The 17,407-nt window shown below is 45.0% G+C and overlaps 1 protein-coding gene across 1 annotated transcript in view; it reads left to right on the plus strand.

The window, feature by feature from the left end:
• Positions 1 to 17,407, plus strand: part of OVCH1 (ovochymase 1) — an 852,055-nt gene that overhangs the window by 385,263 nt on the left and 449,385 nt on the right. The window contains exon 16 of the mRNA XM_086952799.1: positions 16,339 to 16,519. Within this exon, the coding sequence (XP_086808925.1) occupies positions 16,339 to 16,519 (181 nt within the window). The remainder of the gene's footprint in view (positions 1 to 16,338; positions 16,520 to 17,407) is intronic.

The following is a 17,407-nucleotide window of genomic DNA, read 5'->3' on the forward strand; positions in this document are numbered from 1 at the left end:
CCTCCCTGAGTCAATCAAATTTGACATTGGAATAGATGGACACTATTGGATCTGAGGAATTTACGTTAAGATTGAAGCCGATCAGGAACACCCCCACACCTACGGACCACGCACGAAACGTCTGCATCATACTGGACTACTATCTCCCAATGACCTTACAGATCAACCCCATCGCCTCATGCTTCCACACGCTTCACATGCTTCGGAAGACCTTCAGAGGTATTCCTGCCGAATACAGAAAGACAGTCACCCACTCGCTTATCAGCAGCAGATTCTACCACGGTAACACATTCTACACCTGCGTCACCCAGAAACTCCTCATACAACTACAGCACTTTCAAATCACTGCAGCCAGACTGGTCCTCGACATCTCCCACTGCAGCCACATCACAGAACACCTGTGAACTCCACTGGCTCCCATTCAACAAGTCACACTCAAGCTCCTCACACACGCCTACAGAGCCCTCCACGACGCAGGACCAGCATATCTGAAACTCCGCCTCTCATTCCTCATACCCACCAGACACCTCCGCCCAACTGGCCCTGGCCAATGTCCCACGGATCTGCAAGACCAGGACCTGATGCAAATCCTTTTCCTACCTCACTGCCAAGGCCTGGAACATCCTGCCTCTCCACCTAAGGCAAGCCCCGTTGCTGACCCAATTCAGGAAGGATCCCAAGACCGTGCTCTTCTACTGAACAAAAGTGCCCAGATGGACCAGCAGCCCCCATCCATCCCCTCAGTGCCTTGAGACCCTCATGGTTGAGTAGTACTGCTATATAAACCTTGATTGATTGATCAGCCAATTGTTTCAAAGATAATGGAAATTAAACTATCCACTGATATCAATTCACCCAAATAACAGGAGCAGTGGAAGTGACATGACGCATGCTTTGACCTCGCTAACTTCACAGGAAGGGATATCATATGCCCTTTGATCCTGAATGCCATGCTCTTGATACTACAATTGTATTCTAAGTGAAAATATATATTGTTATATTAGAAGCAACAAACATTTAAAAATATTGATTATCTACACCTTTAGTCATCTGACTCATATATAGAATAGGAACTGGTATTGGTTTAAATTACTCCTTAATAAATTCGTGATCATTAAAAAGGCACTCACTCTTGTTAGTACCAGTGTTGAAGGGTTAATTCAAACATGACTTTTCAACGTGTTTCGGGTTTTATTTGTTTCATTTTATGCTGTATTCTATAGTACGTGCATTACCTTGAAAAATGTATTTAATTTCTAGAACTGAAAGTGTGATGTCCCAGTGGGAGCTGCAGAAAGTAAATTGTGTCCATGAGGGCACGGGGTACCGTTTGCTCTTGGAATTGCTTTTGTCAACTCTGAAGGTAGGGATTGCAAGAGCAGTTCCTGGAGTTACGTGGAGCAGACCAGGGGGTAAAAGTTACAACATCTGGCGACTTCTAAATGACACCCATGCTGCTGTCACAAAAAGTAACAAAGTTTCACAGAACCACTAAGAGAAAGTTAATGTTTAAAATACTATCTGATGTAGCAGGAATCGACAGCAACATTTCTTACTAAAGAAGCTGTGACATAAATTGCAAGCATGAAATACCAAATATTTGCAGGTTTTTCAAATGCAGGGCAGTGTTAATAAAAAACAACCTAATGTTCTGGGTTTCATGAACGTGCAAAACTTGATTATCTGATAGAAAAATATCCTAATCCACGTTTACATAATTCCTGTGTAATCATGCTACTCTCCAAAACATATTAAAAGTTGGGTCACTAAGTGATTCTGTCCCATGAGGCTTCATGAAAGTAGTCTAGGAATTTTGCTAGCTTAAATTGTCCTCTAGGCTAGGTGGTATACCAACTCATTCCACCTAGCCTATGTAAACATGCAAAATAAAAGTTAAATCTTTTAATAATGTCCTAATCAAGTTTGCAGAAACTGAATTGTTTACAATTCAACCCGTACTGGCCCTCCTTAGACATCAGGATTTTTTTGTTTGGAACTGATGAGTGGCATTTTATGTTTAGGGCCCCGGGGGCTCAATGGGCATGTGCACCCATTGTTTGTGACATAGGAAACTGAAGTATTACAGAAGGGACGGCAGATTCTTGTGCTGCTCATTCTATTACACATTTTTTAATTTTTTTATTTGAGAAGTTTTATATAGCGCTGACCTGACCAGAGGGTATTGGAGCGCTGCACATCCGTCAGAGCAGGACAAAAAATAATACAATGATGTGGAAAATCCCATAATAAAAATACTAATGACAATGACGCAGCGTCGGAGCAGAGTGAGGAGTCTACTTCAGCGCTCCCACTGCTCCTATCGGTTCACTAGGGATTGATCGAGGAACATGATTTTAAGCTGACTTTTGAATTTAGCAAAGGAGAGAATAGTTCTGATGTGAGGGAGAATAGAGTTCCAGATTTTGGGCGCATTTCCGGCGAAGGACCTGGCCGCGGTTTTTTGTTTTTGTGATTTCAGCGGGATGAGTAGTAGGGTGTTAGAGCTTCTGAGGTTCCTGTTCTGACCTGATTTCTTGAGTTTGGCAGCAAGGTATTCGGATTTGCTGGTGTGTAGGGCTTTGTGTGTGAGGCAGGCTGTTCTGAAGTTCGCCCGCAATTCTACTGGGAGCCACTTGAGTTCTCAGAGTGCAGGTGAGAAGTGATCAAATTTCCTGATTCCGGTGACCATTCTGGTGGTTTCACGTTGAGTTTTAAGAGTGGCAAGATGTGATTTAGCTATTCCAGAGAGGACTGGTGCTGTCAAGATTAGACTATGAAAATGCAATCATTGGGTGGCTTGTTTGAGATTTTTGGGCGGGATGAAAGGTTTTATTTTGTTCAGTAGCTTCAGGTTGAGGAAGGCGCTCTTAGCTGAGTATTTAATGTGTTTGGTTATGTCGAGTTTCGGGTCTAGTGTGATGCCTAGTGATTTAAGCGAGTCGGCCAGGGTGAGGTTCTCATTGAGCGCATCCATAGCTTTTAACCAATCGACCATTTGGGGGTTCTCCTCTTTGTTCAATATGAGAAGTAATACGGTTTTGTCAGGATTCAGTTTTAACTGGTTACTTGACAGCTAGAGTTGCACTTCCCTCAGTGTGCCGCTGAGTCTTTTAATGTCTTTAACAGAGGAGATTTCCAAGAAAATCTGAGTATCAACATATAGGTGGAAGGGAATGTTAGCTTTTTTGAGTAGGGTGGTGAAAGGTTCCATGTTAATGTTGAAAGTACAGATCATGCCAGATAGCTCTGGCGTGATCTGAAGAGTGATGCATTACTTGCATGGGGGATGTGAGCATATACAAGTTGAAGAAACACTTTGCCTCTGCACCTGTACTGTATTGTGGATGTGGTTCCAGAGGAAAAGAGAATGCCGGGATGTGTACTGATTGTGCAGCAAAAAACAGTTGCGTACTGTCGGCACACACCCCCTGAGGGCAGTTCGCTCAAGAGTGCAAAGGTGATCTTCCCTCTGCCCCCAGACAGACATCCCCCTGACGGTGGGTACGATCACTACATGCGCTTGCAGAGTGATGATCTGTATTTCACTAATGCACAAGTTTGTTATATTATGCTACTAGCATTTATGAAGCAGACATACACGGGTCCATTTTCTGGTGCTTGGGTAACAAACATTACATGCTGCTAATAGTTTTAATCATATGCTTGTCTAAGGAGCCATGTTTTTAGAAGTTGCCCAAGTATGGTTTACCAAGGTAGTCCTAATTTCAAATGGGATGGAGTTCCAAATGTGGGGGGCAAGTACAAAAAATCTGGAGAGACAAAAAATCCTCTTTTTGAATGAAGGAATAGGAAGATTCAAATGGATGGATCTCCAGTTAAGAGTAGGTGTATATTTTTGGATACAGGCTTATCTAAAATCTGGCATGCTGCATAAAGGGATTTAAAAATAATGCAACCAGTCTTGAAAAGGTTGTTCTATCTGCAGCCAATATAGTTTCCCCATCGGGGTGATGTGGCAGTGTCTGGGATGTTAGTATATTAACCTGACTTCCAGGTTTTGTACTATTTTGTGCTAGTTGTAGTCTAATGTTGAGGCCCTTTGGGAGACCTAGATGAAGAGTTTGCATAGTCTGTCTTCGAGATAGCTAAAGCCATAATGACCTCATGAGAGCTTTGAAGGTGAGGAATTTAGCTATCTTTCTGACTGGGAAGTTACACAAAACAGGACGAAGTTCCCTCCCCTAATTGGGGTCTCATATATGGGTTCTTGCTAATGATAACTCCAAGACTTTTAACTGAGCTCTTAGAGTGGGGTGGAGTCGCTGATTGTGGCTGGTCAGTATGTGGAGTTCCACAAGTCATGCTTGCTTCTAGTTAAGACAATCTGTCTTGTCAGAGTTTGATTTTAACCAACAAAAAAAAGGGGATCAAAGCACTGATTACCGAACCGATCTAACGTCTCCTACACTTTCTGGGATACAGAACGATGGTGCTGGTAGCCTGAAACACAATCCCCTATGTCCAATGAAGATTTAGAGAAAATTCTCATTATCTCCTCAAATTAAAATACAAAATGATGGCTCCGCACCCTTCCAGTAAGTCAAACTCACATATACTTTTTTAGATAACAATCCTTATACAGTACTATTTGCAAATTTGAATGGTCATATTCATTTACAAAAGAGAAGTTAGTCACAAGTTCCGGAAGTTTAAAACTTTATCTTTATTCAATTCTTGTTTTCAATGATATAGCCTACGCGTTTAGTCCATTACCGGACTTCTTCAGGGCTATGGGAAATACATAAAACACAATATTTTTACAAATATATTAACAAACATTTAAAACCACTTAAAAAACAGACAATGCAAAACATTGTCTTGTAATTTAAACTTCCAGTTTACACTTGCTCAAGGAATTTTTGTCTTACAAACAGAAATTCACATCACAGGGGATTTCTAAACATAGTACAGGAATAATTTGTTACAGTTTATACAGTCTTAAACGTAAAATGGATCAAGGTCCATGTGTAACTAGGCACAAGACAGAAAAGAGCACATTAAATTATTATATGCACACATACCATAGCAAGTTTTATAGTGTTCCACGATATTTGTCTGTCGAAAATCAATTCAACCCAGGTAATCTGTTGACAAGATAAATTGTAATTTCTTGAGTATACTTCAGATTCGATCTGTTTGTCTAAACAAAAAAAAACACACAGTATTCCCTATATATAATTTGTCTAAATACTATTGTATTATGGTCTCTAATTGCATTAGAAAAAACATTTAAAAAGTATCTTTTTGCTGCATATCGTTATACTCCTCTTTTGCAGCCATATGTTCATAAAGTTTTGTTACTCAACTATTGTTTGGGTTTTATTTTAGAGTTTAATTTTAGTCTGTTGCTGTTCATCCAATTGCGGATTAACATCGGGTTTTGAAATTTTTCTTTGGATTCTGGGGAATTGTAGATGGGAAAAAGCAATTGGATATTGTCTGCGGAGTAGTAAATTCTGACCTTCATTTTTTTCAAGGAGTGTACTAAGGGGCATATGTACAAATGAAAAAGATGGGGGGACAAAGAGGACTCTTGGGGTACTCAACACGTTAATCGGGCCTTGGAAGAACTCAAGGGGATATAACTGGACTAATTGAAATCGGTTCTTTACAAAGGAGATAATCCAATTGAGCACTGTGCTCTGCAATCCTGCGGCTCTGACGCAATCCAACAGAAGTTCATGGCTTACTGTGTCGAAAGCCGATGAAAGATCAAGAAGAACCAGCATCTGTGTAATATCCCTGTTGGCTTCTTCCTTCATGTCATCCACAACTAAGAGATGACTGCTTCAGTAGAATGGGCTGCCTGAACCCTGCTTGATGGGGTCGAGGAAATTGGTCTTATATAGGATAGGATAGTCATTCTTTGTTCATGTTTTTATTGGTTTCACAATAAGTCACATACATTTACAATCAAGGGTTCTGCATAGGCCACATTTACTCATACGTTGTCCGGGAACGGCAGCAGCTACATTTAGGGCACAATCAAGTGTCTCTTCAGTACGTTGCAGTGCCAGTTCTACTGATGGGGAAATACATAGGTCACCCCTGTTGGCGTTCCACTTACCCCACTTTCTGTCCCATTTCTTGGGACACCCTCTCACTTTGAACACCTCTTTTTCTGCTATCATGCATTTGTTGTATTCTCTGACCCATACTCTGAGTGAAGGTTTGTCCGCCACCCCCCACCTTCTCGCTATCTCCCGCTTAACCAGTGTATCCCAGTATTGTAAATTGCTGTTCTATGTCTGTTAGGTCAGTCTGTTCCCACATGTTGAGGAGCGCAAGTCTAGGTGGAGGATAGTAATTTTTTAAAGTGCTCGAATGCCATGGGGTCTTGGCGCTAGGTGTGCTAGTAGGGATACTAGGCCATAAGAGCTGTTAGTTTAATTTGAGGGAAACAGCCAGGACTTCAACCTAGCCAGCAGATTTTTAGGAAAACGCTGAAGTCTCATGGTATAAGCCAATTGGATCCAAAACTTGGCTGCACAGTGTAATATACTCTACCCCCCCACCCCCGACCCCGATCTACGAATTTTAGGGGTATGGATAAGACCTGTGTTAGTAGATTTCAGAGTTCTGGTGGGAGTATACCATGAGAACATTTTCTGGATCTCCACCGCACCACCTCCATAGAGTGTCTTGTGCCCCAGACAGAGGGCCTTAAATTCGACTGGTTGCTGGACCGGGATCCAGTGAAGTGCCCTTATTCCTGCCGAGGTGGAATGACCTTTGGGAATATTTAGTAACAATCATGCTGTAGCATGGTGCAGTGATTGTAATTTTATACTCCGAGACTTGTCAATGCCCATGAAAAGAGCGTTGCAGTAGTCTAATTTTGAAAGAAAAAGAGCTACTACTACAGTTTTATGAAGCTCCTGCGGAATGAAAGGGAAGATCTTCCAGAAGATCTCCTGTAAGCTCTTCAGTAAGAGGAAGCAGGAGGAAGTCAAACGATTAACCTCTGCAGAGAAATTGATCTGATTGTCAAAGATCACACCTAGGTTTTAACCTTAGAGGTAGGGCAGGGACATTCACCTGCCTCTGTCGGCGACCAAGGATGGTCCGCACTGATTGGCGCAGAGTGGGTCAAAGGAGTGTTCATGCCCGTAAACTTGGGGATGACAATATAGGAAGGAGCATAAGCATCTGGCAACATATGCCAATATATACAAGGTCTTAAATGCTCAACCTAAAAATAGGGTGAAAGGAAGTTGTTCACCGGCTTTATTTAAAAGTGGGACCACTATCACCTCCTTAAAAGAGCTGGGGACAATACCTTGCCTCAAAGTTAAGGAGGGATGTAGCTGGGTCAGTGAAGTACGAAAACATATTTTTAGACCTTCAGAAAGCAGGTATCATTAGGGAGTCTGACTTCACTTTAGTCAGCGGGTCAATGAGGCACATCTTGCTGATAGCGTGACTCTCAGGCATTATAATCTGGTTTCTGTCTTCAATGGTGGATACAAAGTGGAAAGAATTCGGAGGATACTATCTTTAATCATAATCTTGTCGATAAAGAAGGAATTGAGGGTGATGCATAGTCTGGATAGGACATGATCAGTATGATCACTGTCTCGATTTGATCATTCGGACACAATTCTGAACATTTCCTTTGACTTGTTTGCAGAGTTTGATTTTATCTGAAAAGAAGGCGGATTTTATTTGTATAATTCGTTTTTTTAATTCTTTGGGATGTAATTAGTAAATTTCCCTTTTGTCAGGTAAATTATTTCACCATATGCTTGGCACAATCGTGTTAGTTTGGCTAATTTTAAGTCTTCCGAAAAACATTTTGATACATCATGAACCCTGGCCAATCTGGATTTCCAAGGGGGAAATGTGTATCGCTGCTTCTGTTAACTAGTTTGTATGTCCTTCTTCATATTGGTCTAATCTGACATTTGTATTATGTAGAATGGTTGCCAAAGATTTGCAGAAGGAGTTAATATCAACTTGGTCCCAGTTTCTTGATCAAATTCCTGTACTTGGAGGGGGTTTTGAAAGGGCCAGGCCGATAAGTGAAAATGTAATTGGGTAACGGTCCGGTCATAAGGCAGTGGATGACCGTGAGGTTAGATACAGTTAAATTAGAGGACCAAACCCAAACCTGATCTACTGTATGGCTTTTGGTATGGGTGGGTGAGAACATATGTTCAAAATTCAAGCTACTGAGCAAGCCAGTTAGATCTGTAGATGACTGCCCATCCATTACTTTATTTGCCCAGTAGTTGAAGTCACCAATCATCAGTACTTTCAAGTAGTCGATTAATAAAGAAGAAATGTGTTCCGCAAGATGTTTGCTTGTGCTCTGCGGGAACCATATTGCCAGTAACAGGGCCACTGTACCGGTTAGTGTCCGGCGCACCAATTTGAAACTGCTCCCAATTTGTAATATGGCTTTGTGTGGCCCTAAAGAGCTACTTTGGGTCTTTAATTCAATGGATGATGGTGCAATAAATGCTAATTTACATTTATCCTGTTGGGGCAATAAATTGCTTGATTTCTTTTACATGGGATTTCTAAAATGTTACAAAATAGTAGCATGCTTGACCTATTTATTTATATACTTGTGCAAACCTGTGAGGTGGTCCCTCACCTGGCACTGAGAAACGAAAATTATCTGGGTGGCTACTACCTAGCAAATACTCTCATTCTTTATAAATAGCATTTATTTGCAGTGGTGCTAATGGCCTATGTGGAGAGGGATTACTGAAATGAACCTACACACAGATGGGAATGAAGGCAAAGTAGATCATTCTTTTGCCTGGCCACCGAATTATGACCGGACCTGAGGGGTCGCTTGTAGATGCCTTCTTGAGTGGATGGGACCTCTTTTACCTTAAACTATCCACTGCCCAGAGAGCTTCCCTCTCTTACATGACGAGACTTCTGCACTTTTACCTTGGCCAACCTAGCATCCACCAAAATAACATTTTCTGTGATGGTTAATGTTTGATAATGACATCCAATGTCTGTAAGCTGCATGTTTCTCATGCTGGCCCAATACCTTTATATTTTATCTTGATTCACATCTCCTTAAATTGCCATACATAAATATGAATTTGTGATATAAAGTGCTGACATGCTTGAAAACTTTACTTGCATTGACATTTTGCAGCACTGTAAAAAGGTGTTCTTATCCAGTTTACTTGATTTCCTTATATTGACCTTGGAAGATTCAGACTTGTACCTTGAATGTTGTACATTACTGTCGGATGGCAATATGAAATTGTCTGAGATGTAATGCTTATAAACTCTTGACACTGTAAGACACACAACAAAAACAAGCTTTAACAAAGTCATAAGATCTCAGCAGTGAAACATATCCTGTGGGTTGGTAAGCGCCCCATCCGCTACTCCTGATCCCCTCACCTACATATGGCAACTGGATGCACGTAGAGGGCACGCCGCTCAACGCGCCGAAGGTAAGCTCGTCTGCGCCCGTCCACGACCAGCGCCAGGAACCCTGGTTCTCCTAGAACCCTCCGCTACAACTCAACCACACTCAACCCCGGAAGACACATTGACTGCTCAGTATCCTCGCATAACACCCCCCACAGGCAGGTCTCTTACAAACCCTGCCGCAGATCCTTCACCATCAACAGAGCTCCCACGACTGCCGACTGCCGACTGCCGCCCAATGCACGCACTACAGAGGGCCTGACTTGCATCCTCCTCATCGTGCGCTCCCTGCACCGACATGTCATGTGAGAGGGTGTCAATCAGTTCCCTGATTTCAACGACATCACCTACACAGAGACCTGGACCAACTCCACCTCCGGCCCCAACATTGCCACCACCATCCCCGATGGCTACAAGTTCCAGAGAAAGGACCTCCTGCACCGTCCAGGAGGGGGACCCGCCATCGTTCACAAGACTGCCATCCGACTCTCCAGCTCGAGTGACCACCAGTCCAATGCTGAACACCTCCACTTCCAGGTCCAGACCAGCTCCAGGACCACGCTACATGGCACCCTCATCTACAGACCGCCAGTACCCCGCAACGACCATCACGGAACTCGATGCACCCCATGCCATTACCTCCACTGACTACATCTTACTTGGGGACCTGAACTTCCACCTCTACAACAGCAACGACCCCGACTCCATCACGGTCATCGCCAACCTCTTCAACCTACTACTGAAGCAGCTCGTCAACACACCCACCCACAGAGCAGGTCACACCCTCGACCCCATCTTCGCAGGAGGAACCAACATCCGCTTCAGTCACACCACCCAGCCCCCCTGGATGGACCCCCACTGCGTCCATTTCACCTTCAACACCACCACCACACACAAGCCCGTCCCATGCCTGCTATGACTGAATTGGAGCAAGGTCACAGAGGAACTCCTCAACACCACCATTGCCAAAACACCCCCATCACCACGACCGACGGCAACACCGCAGCCAGGGAATTTAACAACTGGATCTCCTGCTGTGTGGACAGGCTTGCACGCTTCACCTCCCCGACAAACAGCGCCCTCTGAAGGCTGCCTGGTTCACCACAGAACCCCAAGAAGCCAGACATGCCTGCAGACGCCTAGGAAAAACCTGGTGAAAACAGAAAACCTTGGAAGCGCGGACCAACCACAAGAACACCCTGAAAGAATACTACCAGCACATAAGAAACACCAAACGGAACTGACACCAAAGATCTATTCAACATCATGCAGCAGTTCGCAAGACCCGCCTGCAAAGCCACGTACACCACACCTTCCCAGGAACTCTGCGACAAGCTCCGCTCCTACTTCCATCATAAGATCAAAGACTTCTACAACAACTTCAGCGAACCAGCCCCAGACACCACCCCCCTATCCATCACTGCAAACAAGCTGACCATCAGGTCTTGGGATCCCGCTTCCATCAAACTCATCACAACGACCATGAAGAAAACTCACTCTGGAGCACCTACAGACCTGTGCCCATATTCCAGAGCCTCCACTGCCCCCGAACTTGGTTGCACCATCAACACCTCTCTCACATCCGGCATCTGCCCAGACGATTGGAAACGGGTAGAGGTAAAACCCCTCCTCAAGAAACCTACAGCGGACTTCACGGACCTGAAAAACGACCTCCCCATCTCTCTCCTCCCCTTTGCTGCCAAAGTCACCGAGAGAGTCGTAAAAACCCACCTGACCGCTTTCGTCAAAGATAACTCCATCCTAGATGCCTTCCAATCTGGATTCTGCAGCAACCACAGCACCGAGACTGCTCTCCTAGCCACCACTGATGACATACGCATGCTACTGGACCAGGGACGCACGGCGGCCCTCATCCTGCTAGACCTCTCCACGGCTTTTGACACCGTTTCACATCCCACACACACAGCCAGACTAACCGACTCAGGGTTACAAGGAGTCGCCCTCGACTGGATCCATTCCTTCCTGTCCAATTGAACGCAGAGGATCGGACTCCTTCCCTTTCACTCCGAACCCACTGTTATCTGTGGAGTCCCCCGCAGATCATCTCTCAGCCCTACGCTCTTCAACATCTACATGGCCCCACTCACCGCCATAGTCCAACAACATGGACTCCGCATCATATCCTACGCCGACAACACTCTGCTCATCCTTTCCCTCTCGAAGAATTCCGAAGACACCAGACTCTGCTTCCAGGATGGATTGAAGAATGTGGCAGCCTGGACTGAGGTCCTTGTACTCGGACCCTGCTTCACCGCCTGGGACAACACCTGGTGGCTGTCCGCCCTCGAAAGCCCACCCTCCACGCCCGGAACTTCTGCATCATCCTCGACTCCTCCCTCTCCATGAAGCGCCAGATCAACACCGTCTCCTCCACCAGTTTCAACTGCCTTCGCATCCTCCGTAAGACCTTCAAATGGATCCCCTCTGACTGCAGAAGGACCGTCACCCACGCACTCATAACCAGCAGACTTGACTACTGCAACGCCCTCTACGCCGGAATCAACAAAACTCTCCTACACGGACTCCAAACCATCCAGAGCGCCGCAGCCAGACTCGTCCTCGGAACTCCACGGCACACGCACATGACCCAACACCTACGCAGCCTCCACTGTCTCCCTGTGTAGAAGTCACTTTCAAACTCCCCACCCATGCCTACAAAGCCCTCAAAATCGGACCCAAATACCTCAACAAGAGTCTCCTACCATGCACCCAAGAGAAACCTCCGCTCCGCCTACCTCCCCCTGGCAGGGGTGCCCCTCATCAGCAGAAATAAAACCGGAGGAAGAGCTTTCTCATATATCGCAGCCAAGACCTGGAACAAGCTCCCGGTGAACATCAGACGCTCCCTGACCCCGCACACGCTCAGGAAAGATCTCAAGACCCGGCTCTTCCACTGATCCGGAGCAGTCTCCTCCTCCCCCATACCTTGAGACCCTCACGGGTGAGTAGCACGCTATATAAACCCCCGGATTGATTGATTGATTGATAGATAGATATTGGGCAACTAGGGATGGGGTCCCTGGGGCCAATTAAGGGTTGGGAAAGGGGCTTTATGCCCCCTCAACTTAGGATTTTGGCCCAGGGAATGGTGTCTCTGAGACCTGAGGCCAGCTCTGTGCACAACGAAGGCTGTCAAGAGTGATGTGATATGAGAGTTCATAAGCAGTGCATTGCAAGGCCAGAAGTTAGAGTTTACTCCGGTAACTATAACTGATGAATTTCACTGTTTTTGTGAGCGTGAAATCTGAGCAGAACTAGAATATCCCTGTAACCTTTTGTTTTTTGTGTGAAATATATATATATATATACACGTACACACACATGGATAGTGAAGGTGCTGGGGGGAAAGTGAAAGGAAAGCAGCGCAAAGGTAGAAAGAAAACAAATGCACTTCCATGGAGTTGTAGGGAAGTAGGATCTGCTTCTTATGGTTACTCACACTTTTTGCTTGATGTGATGCTGTGTTTGACTAGTGTGACTAGGATCCTGCTAATCAGGACCCCAGTGTATCTGCTTTCTTCCTAAACTTTTGTGTTCAGTACCTAGGTACATACCATATTGGATACTGGGGCACCCTTGTCAGTCCCTAGTATATGGTACCCATGTACCCAGGGCGTGGGTACCCCAGAGGTCTCCGATGGGCTGAAGCATGCATTATGCTACCCATGAGAGATCATTCAAAATGGAATTACAGGCCTGCCATTGCAGCCTGTGTAAGTTGGGGCATGCACCACTTACTAAAGATATAGGTTTACAATATCTAAGAGTCACTGCACTTAAAACCTATAAGCAACGCCTATAGCAGGCCTTTACAATCCTGGGGGCAGGGTGCGTGTTTCTAAGTGAGAGGGTGCCCCTGCACGAGAAGGACACCCCTGCATCCTACCAAGTCCATTCTCTCGGTTTGTCAGTGAAGCCTGTTCCCATTACCAGCCTTCTCGGCGCGGACAGCACCAAATGGTTGCTGCCGACCAGAGACACATTTCTGCCCTCCTGCTGATGAGCCAAGCTAGAGCAGGGGAAGGCAGAACAATAGACACCCTGTCACAGAGGTGTGACCACCTCCCAGGCAGGATTTACTGTATAAGGGCTGGATGGGTGCGCTTACAGTGCCTGAAAGTCTGCATATGGGGCACATTTGGTGTCCCTGTGCATAGTTCAGTTCAAACCAGTCCTAGGAGCCATTGGGTCCAGCTCTGGCGTGAAACTGGACAAAGCACATGGGAGTAACCTTCCCCCTGTCCAGACCCTCACCTAGTAGGGTCCCCTGAATATTCTCAACCCTTTCCGTACAGTAGTTAAAGGCTTACCTGGGTGTAGGTCCCAGATTCGTGGTAGATAAGATTCAGAACTGATACCACTGCACTTCTACCGTCTGGGCACTCTGGACTTTTTTTGGGCTTAACTTCATCTCTCTTCCAGTCTGCTGCATTGTCTGTTCCTGTGTATCATACAGGAACCTACCAAGTCCTGTGAAGCATCAAGGACAACCGAAGTAATCTCCCTTGGAGTGAAGGAGTTACTCCTATGCATTCGCAGGCACTTCAACAAAGACGGCTAGTCTGCAGATCCCAAGCTCCTAAAGACTTTTTAGCTCTCTAACACAGGTGGTGGTTTTTCTCTGTTCCTGCGATCTGCTCTATCTTCTCAACAAGTTTGAGGCCAGTAGTCCCTGTGGGGGTTGCAATAACTGAACCCCAGGGTACTGCGTCCCTTTGCAGTTGCATCAGCTTGTTGACATCTTTGCAAGATGAGCTTCAGGCTCCAAGTAGCCCCAACCTCGAGCACTTAGAGTGACCAGAATCTTCAGCCACACCGCATCGTGGCCTACATCTTTTGGTAAGCTGCTTGAGGTCCTCTCGCGACTCCAGTGCCTCCGGCTTGTGGGTCCACTTGAGTGTCACACTTGTTTCTTTTGAGCTCTTCTGATTGCTTGGGTCCTGCCCTGACTCTCCTGCTTGTGGTGAGTCTCCTGGATTTTGCTGGTCCCAACAGTGCACCCTCTTGACTTCTTGAGTAGGTTGCATTTGCCAAGGCTTGTTGGTGCTCCCGCTGGATACTGACCCCTCAACAGTCGACATCTTTCATGGGACAACTCGTATACAGGTCCTGGTTGTCCTCAGTGTCTCCTGGTTCTCGCAACTGCAGAGTCAAGGTCACTATCATCCTTCCTGAAGCATCCAACATCAGTCTTCCAAGTCTCTTGGTCACCCCTGAGTGACATATACTCTATGCCCTCTGCTTTCAGGTACTCCTCATCAAGAATCCACATTTGGATTCCTCCATACACATTCTCCTCTTCAAGCAGCAGCCCTTTCCTGAAGTACTTCATTGGGTTTGCAGGTTCCCGACACCCCTTCACACTTACGCAGCTGGCTCCCCTGGGATAGGTATCTTGGGTACCACAGTATCCTCGGGAGGGGTGGCTCTCCAACCTTCTGTCTTCAGGGTTTTTTCAGGGTCCACTGGGAAGGTTTAGTCCCTAAACTTTAAAATTCCAATGACGGCTTGCACAAAGATTTGTACGGAGCACGCAGTAGTGTTCACACACTGCACACGCTCTCCGTGGGGTCCCTATCTACTTACCTTGGGTGGTTCTGTGGGTCCACAGCAATTCTACATCCTCAACATTGTCCTGACTCGAGTTGTGATTATTACACCACTTTCTTAGTATATGGTTTGGTCCCCTGCTGGGGCCCGCTGTGTATTAGTGATATTATTTACTGTGATTCTTTGCTAAAGTATTGCGTGCTTTGTCTATCTCCTTGTAGGAGATACTGTAACATACTAGAGAGTGTAGTATAATAAATACATATTTGTATAACTACTTTGTGTGGTCCCTTTTCATTCAATATATACTAAAAGATTGCATTCTGGTAAAACAAGCTGCTTTACCCTCCAAGACTAAGCCTGAAGGCTGCTCTCCACAGCTACCACATGGATAGCTTTCTGAGGGTGTCTGAAACATCCTAAGTCACCACAAGGGTTATCTGGACTGGTGCAAGGTGCCCACTTACATTAGTGGACATCATATACCAGGCCAACCTCTCACAGGAGTATTTAACTATAAGGAAATAGTAGTTCATGGGTGCAAGTAACGTCGACAACGGGTCACCCAATGTTCCTGGGCAGGACAAACAGCTGAATCTGTAAGAAAGACATGTAATCAAGAGGACATAGCTGAGCTAGACAGCAAAGCCATCCAATGCAAAGGTACCCTCTATTTGAAGTAAAGGTCTGGTCAGCAGGCAGCTGAAACTTTTTGTAACAGACCGGATGATACATACTGAACCCCTCGGCTGTCTGTGTCTGTCCAGAGGATGTTAACCCCTTCGATGCTGATGACGAGCTCAGCTCGTCATCAGCCACGGTGGTCGTGTGTGGATGACGAGCTGAGCTCGTCATGTAACGCGGTTTTTCGAAAAAAGCCACACAGCGCAAAAATAACCCCCGCACGCATGTGGTTAATAGATGAAAACCATCACATTGGTTTAAAGTGCAGATGATTCCTAGTAAAGTGGTAAGTTTAATTGCAACATCATCGCACTATTCCGCTCAACTTTTTTTTTTTTTTGTCCTGTGATTTAAAATGTATTGTCCATGGAAATCAAGAAAATTGTCCTGTAACTCCGATCCAAAGCTACGACCATATTAGATATATTGTGTTACTGACCATTGATTAAGTTGTGATATTGTGAGGGGCATTCGGATTACAAATCGTATGCCTTTGGTTGAACGTTTTAGACATCCAAATTGAAGAAGGTAAATGGGGTAATGCTTGTGGAACAGTGGAAGGGGGAAAATCACAAAGCAAGCTTGAGGTTATTTGATCTTATTAATATGAAAATAATTAAGATGCTTATTACTAGTAACTGGACTTTTTTTGTTTAGATGTATGTGGATTTTCACCATTCGCCTCTCGGTGGCAATCAACTCGCATTGTGGGTGGAGAAGAAGCCAGGCCCAATAGTTGGCCCTGGCAAGTGTCCATTCGTGTGGCAGCTCCACACCTGTGTGGTGGTACAATCGTTGGTCCAAGATGGATATTGACAGCAGGCCACTGTGTAAATGAGTAAGTTAACATCATAGTAAGTAACTGCAAAGGTATTGAATCAAAGCGTTAATAGAGCATTGCTCCAATGCCTGTATTGCCTTTTTATCCAGACCTATAAGGTACAGTTTTGCAGAAAGTATGTGAGATGAAGTCCGCTTGAATAGAAACTTTAATGCCACTCTGTCACATTTGGTGTGCTATTTAAGATTTGTAAATTAATTCTGTAATGTGATAGTAATTTTAGTGAATACAGTGTCTTTAGAAGGGCAATCAGCAGGAAATGTGGATGAAGTAAACCACAAGGTATTGAACTGCTTCCTGAATCGATACAAGATTGAGCCTGGATAAAAACATATTGCTGTGATAAAGCACAATTGGTGAAACAACGATACAACTTTGATTTAAATTTAAAAAAACATAACTTGTCTAAGTTTGGCAGGAATATAAAACAGTAAAGCCACTAGGTCTGGCCTACAAGTTAGTGATTCACCATTTATTGATTGCAAGTGTGAATGCTTGTGTTGATGCATGTGAGAATGATTGAAAGTGTGTATGAACGGATAGATGGAGGAAAGAATGATTGTGACTATCAATGGAGGTGATTGAGTGAATGGACGGATGGATGGGTAAGTAAATGCATAGATGTGTTGGGGCAAGTGAAGTTTCGTGCAAGTTTAAGTGGGAGAAGGGGCACGGTGGGGTAGTGCATACATGCATGGATATTTAGATGGGTGAAAGAGTGTGGATGTATGGCGATGATGAATTAAGAGTCTTACAGCAGTGTGTGTGTGTATCTGCTGCAGGTAGGGGCGCAGAGTCAGAAGTGGGCATTTATGGGTTTGGGACAGTCAATGAGCAAGTGTATAGGCTGAAGAGTTTGTCAGTGAATGGGTGGATTACTGAGCG

The sequence above is a fragment of the Lissotriton vulgaris genome, chromosome 1_2 (assembly GCF_964263255.1).
Source record: "Lissotriton vulgaris chromosome 1_2, aLisVul1.2, whole genome shotgun sequence".
Classification (NCBI taxonomy): Eukaryota; Metazoa; Chordata; class Amphibia; order Caudata; family Salamandridae; genus Lissotriton; species Lissotriton vulgaris.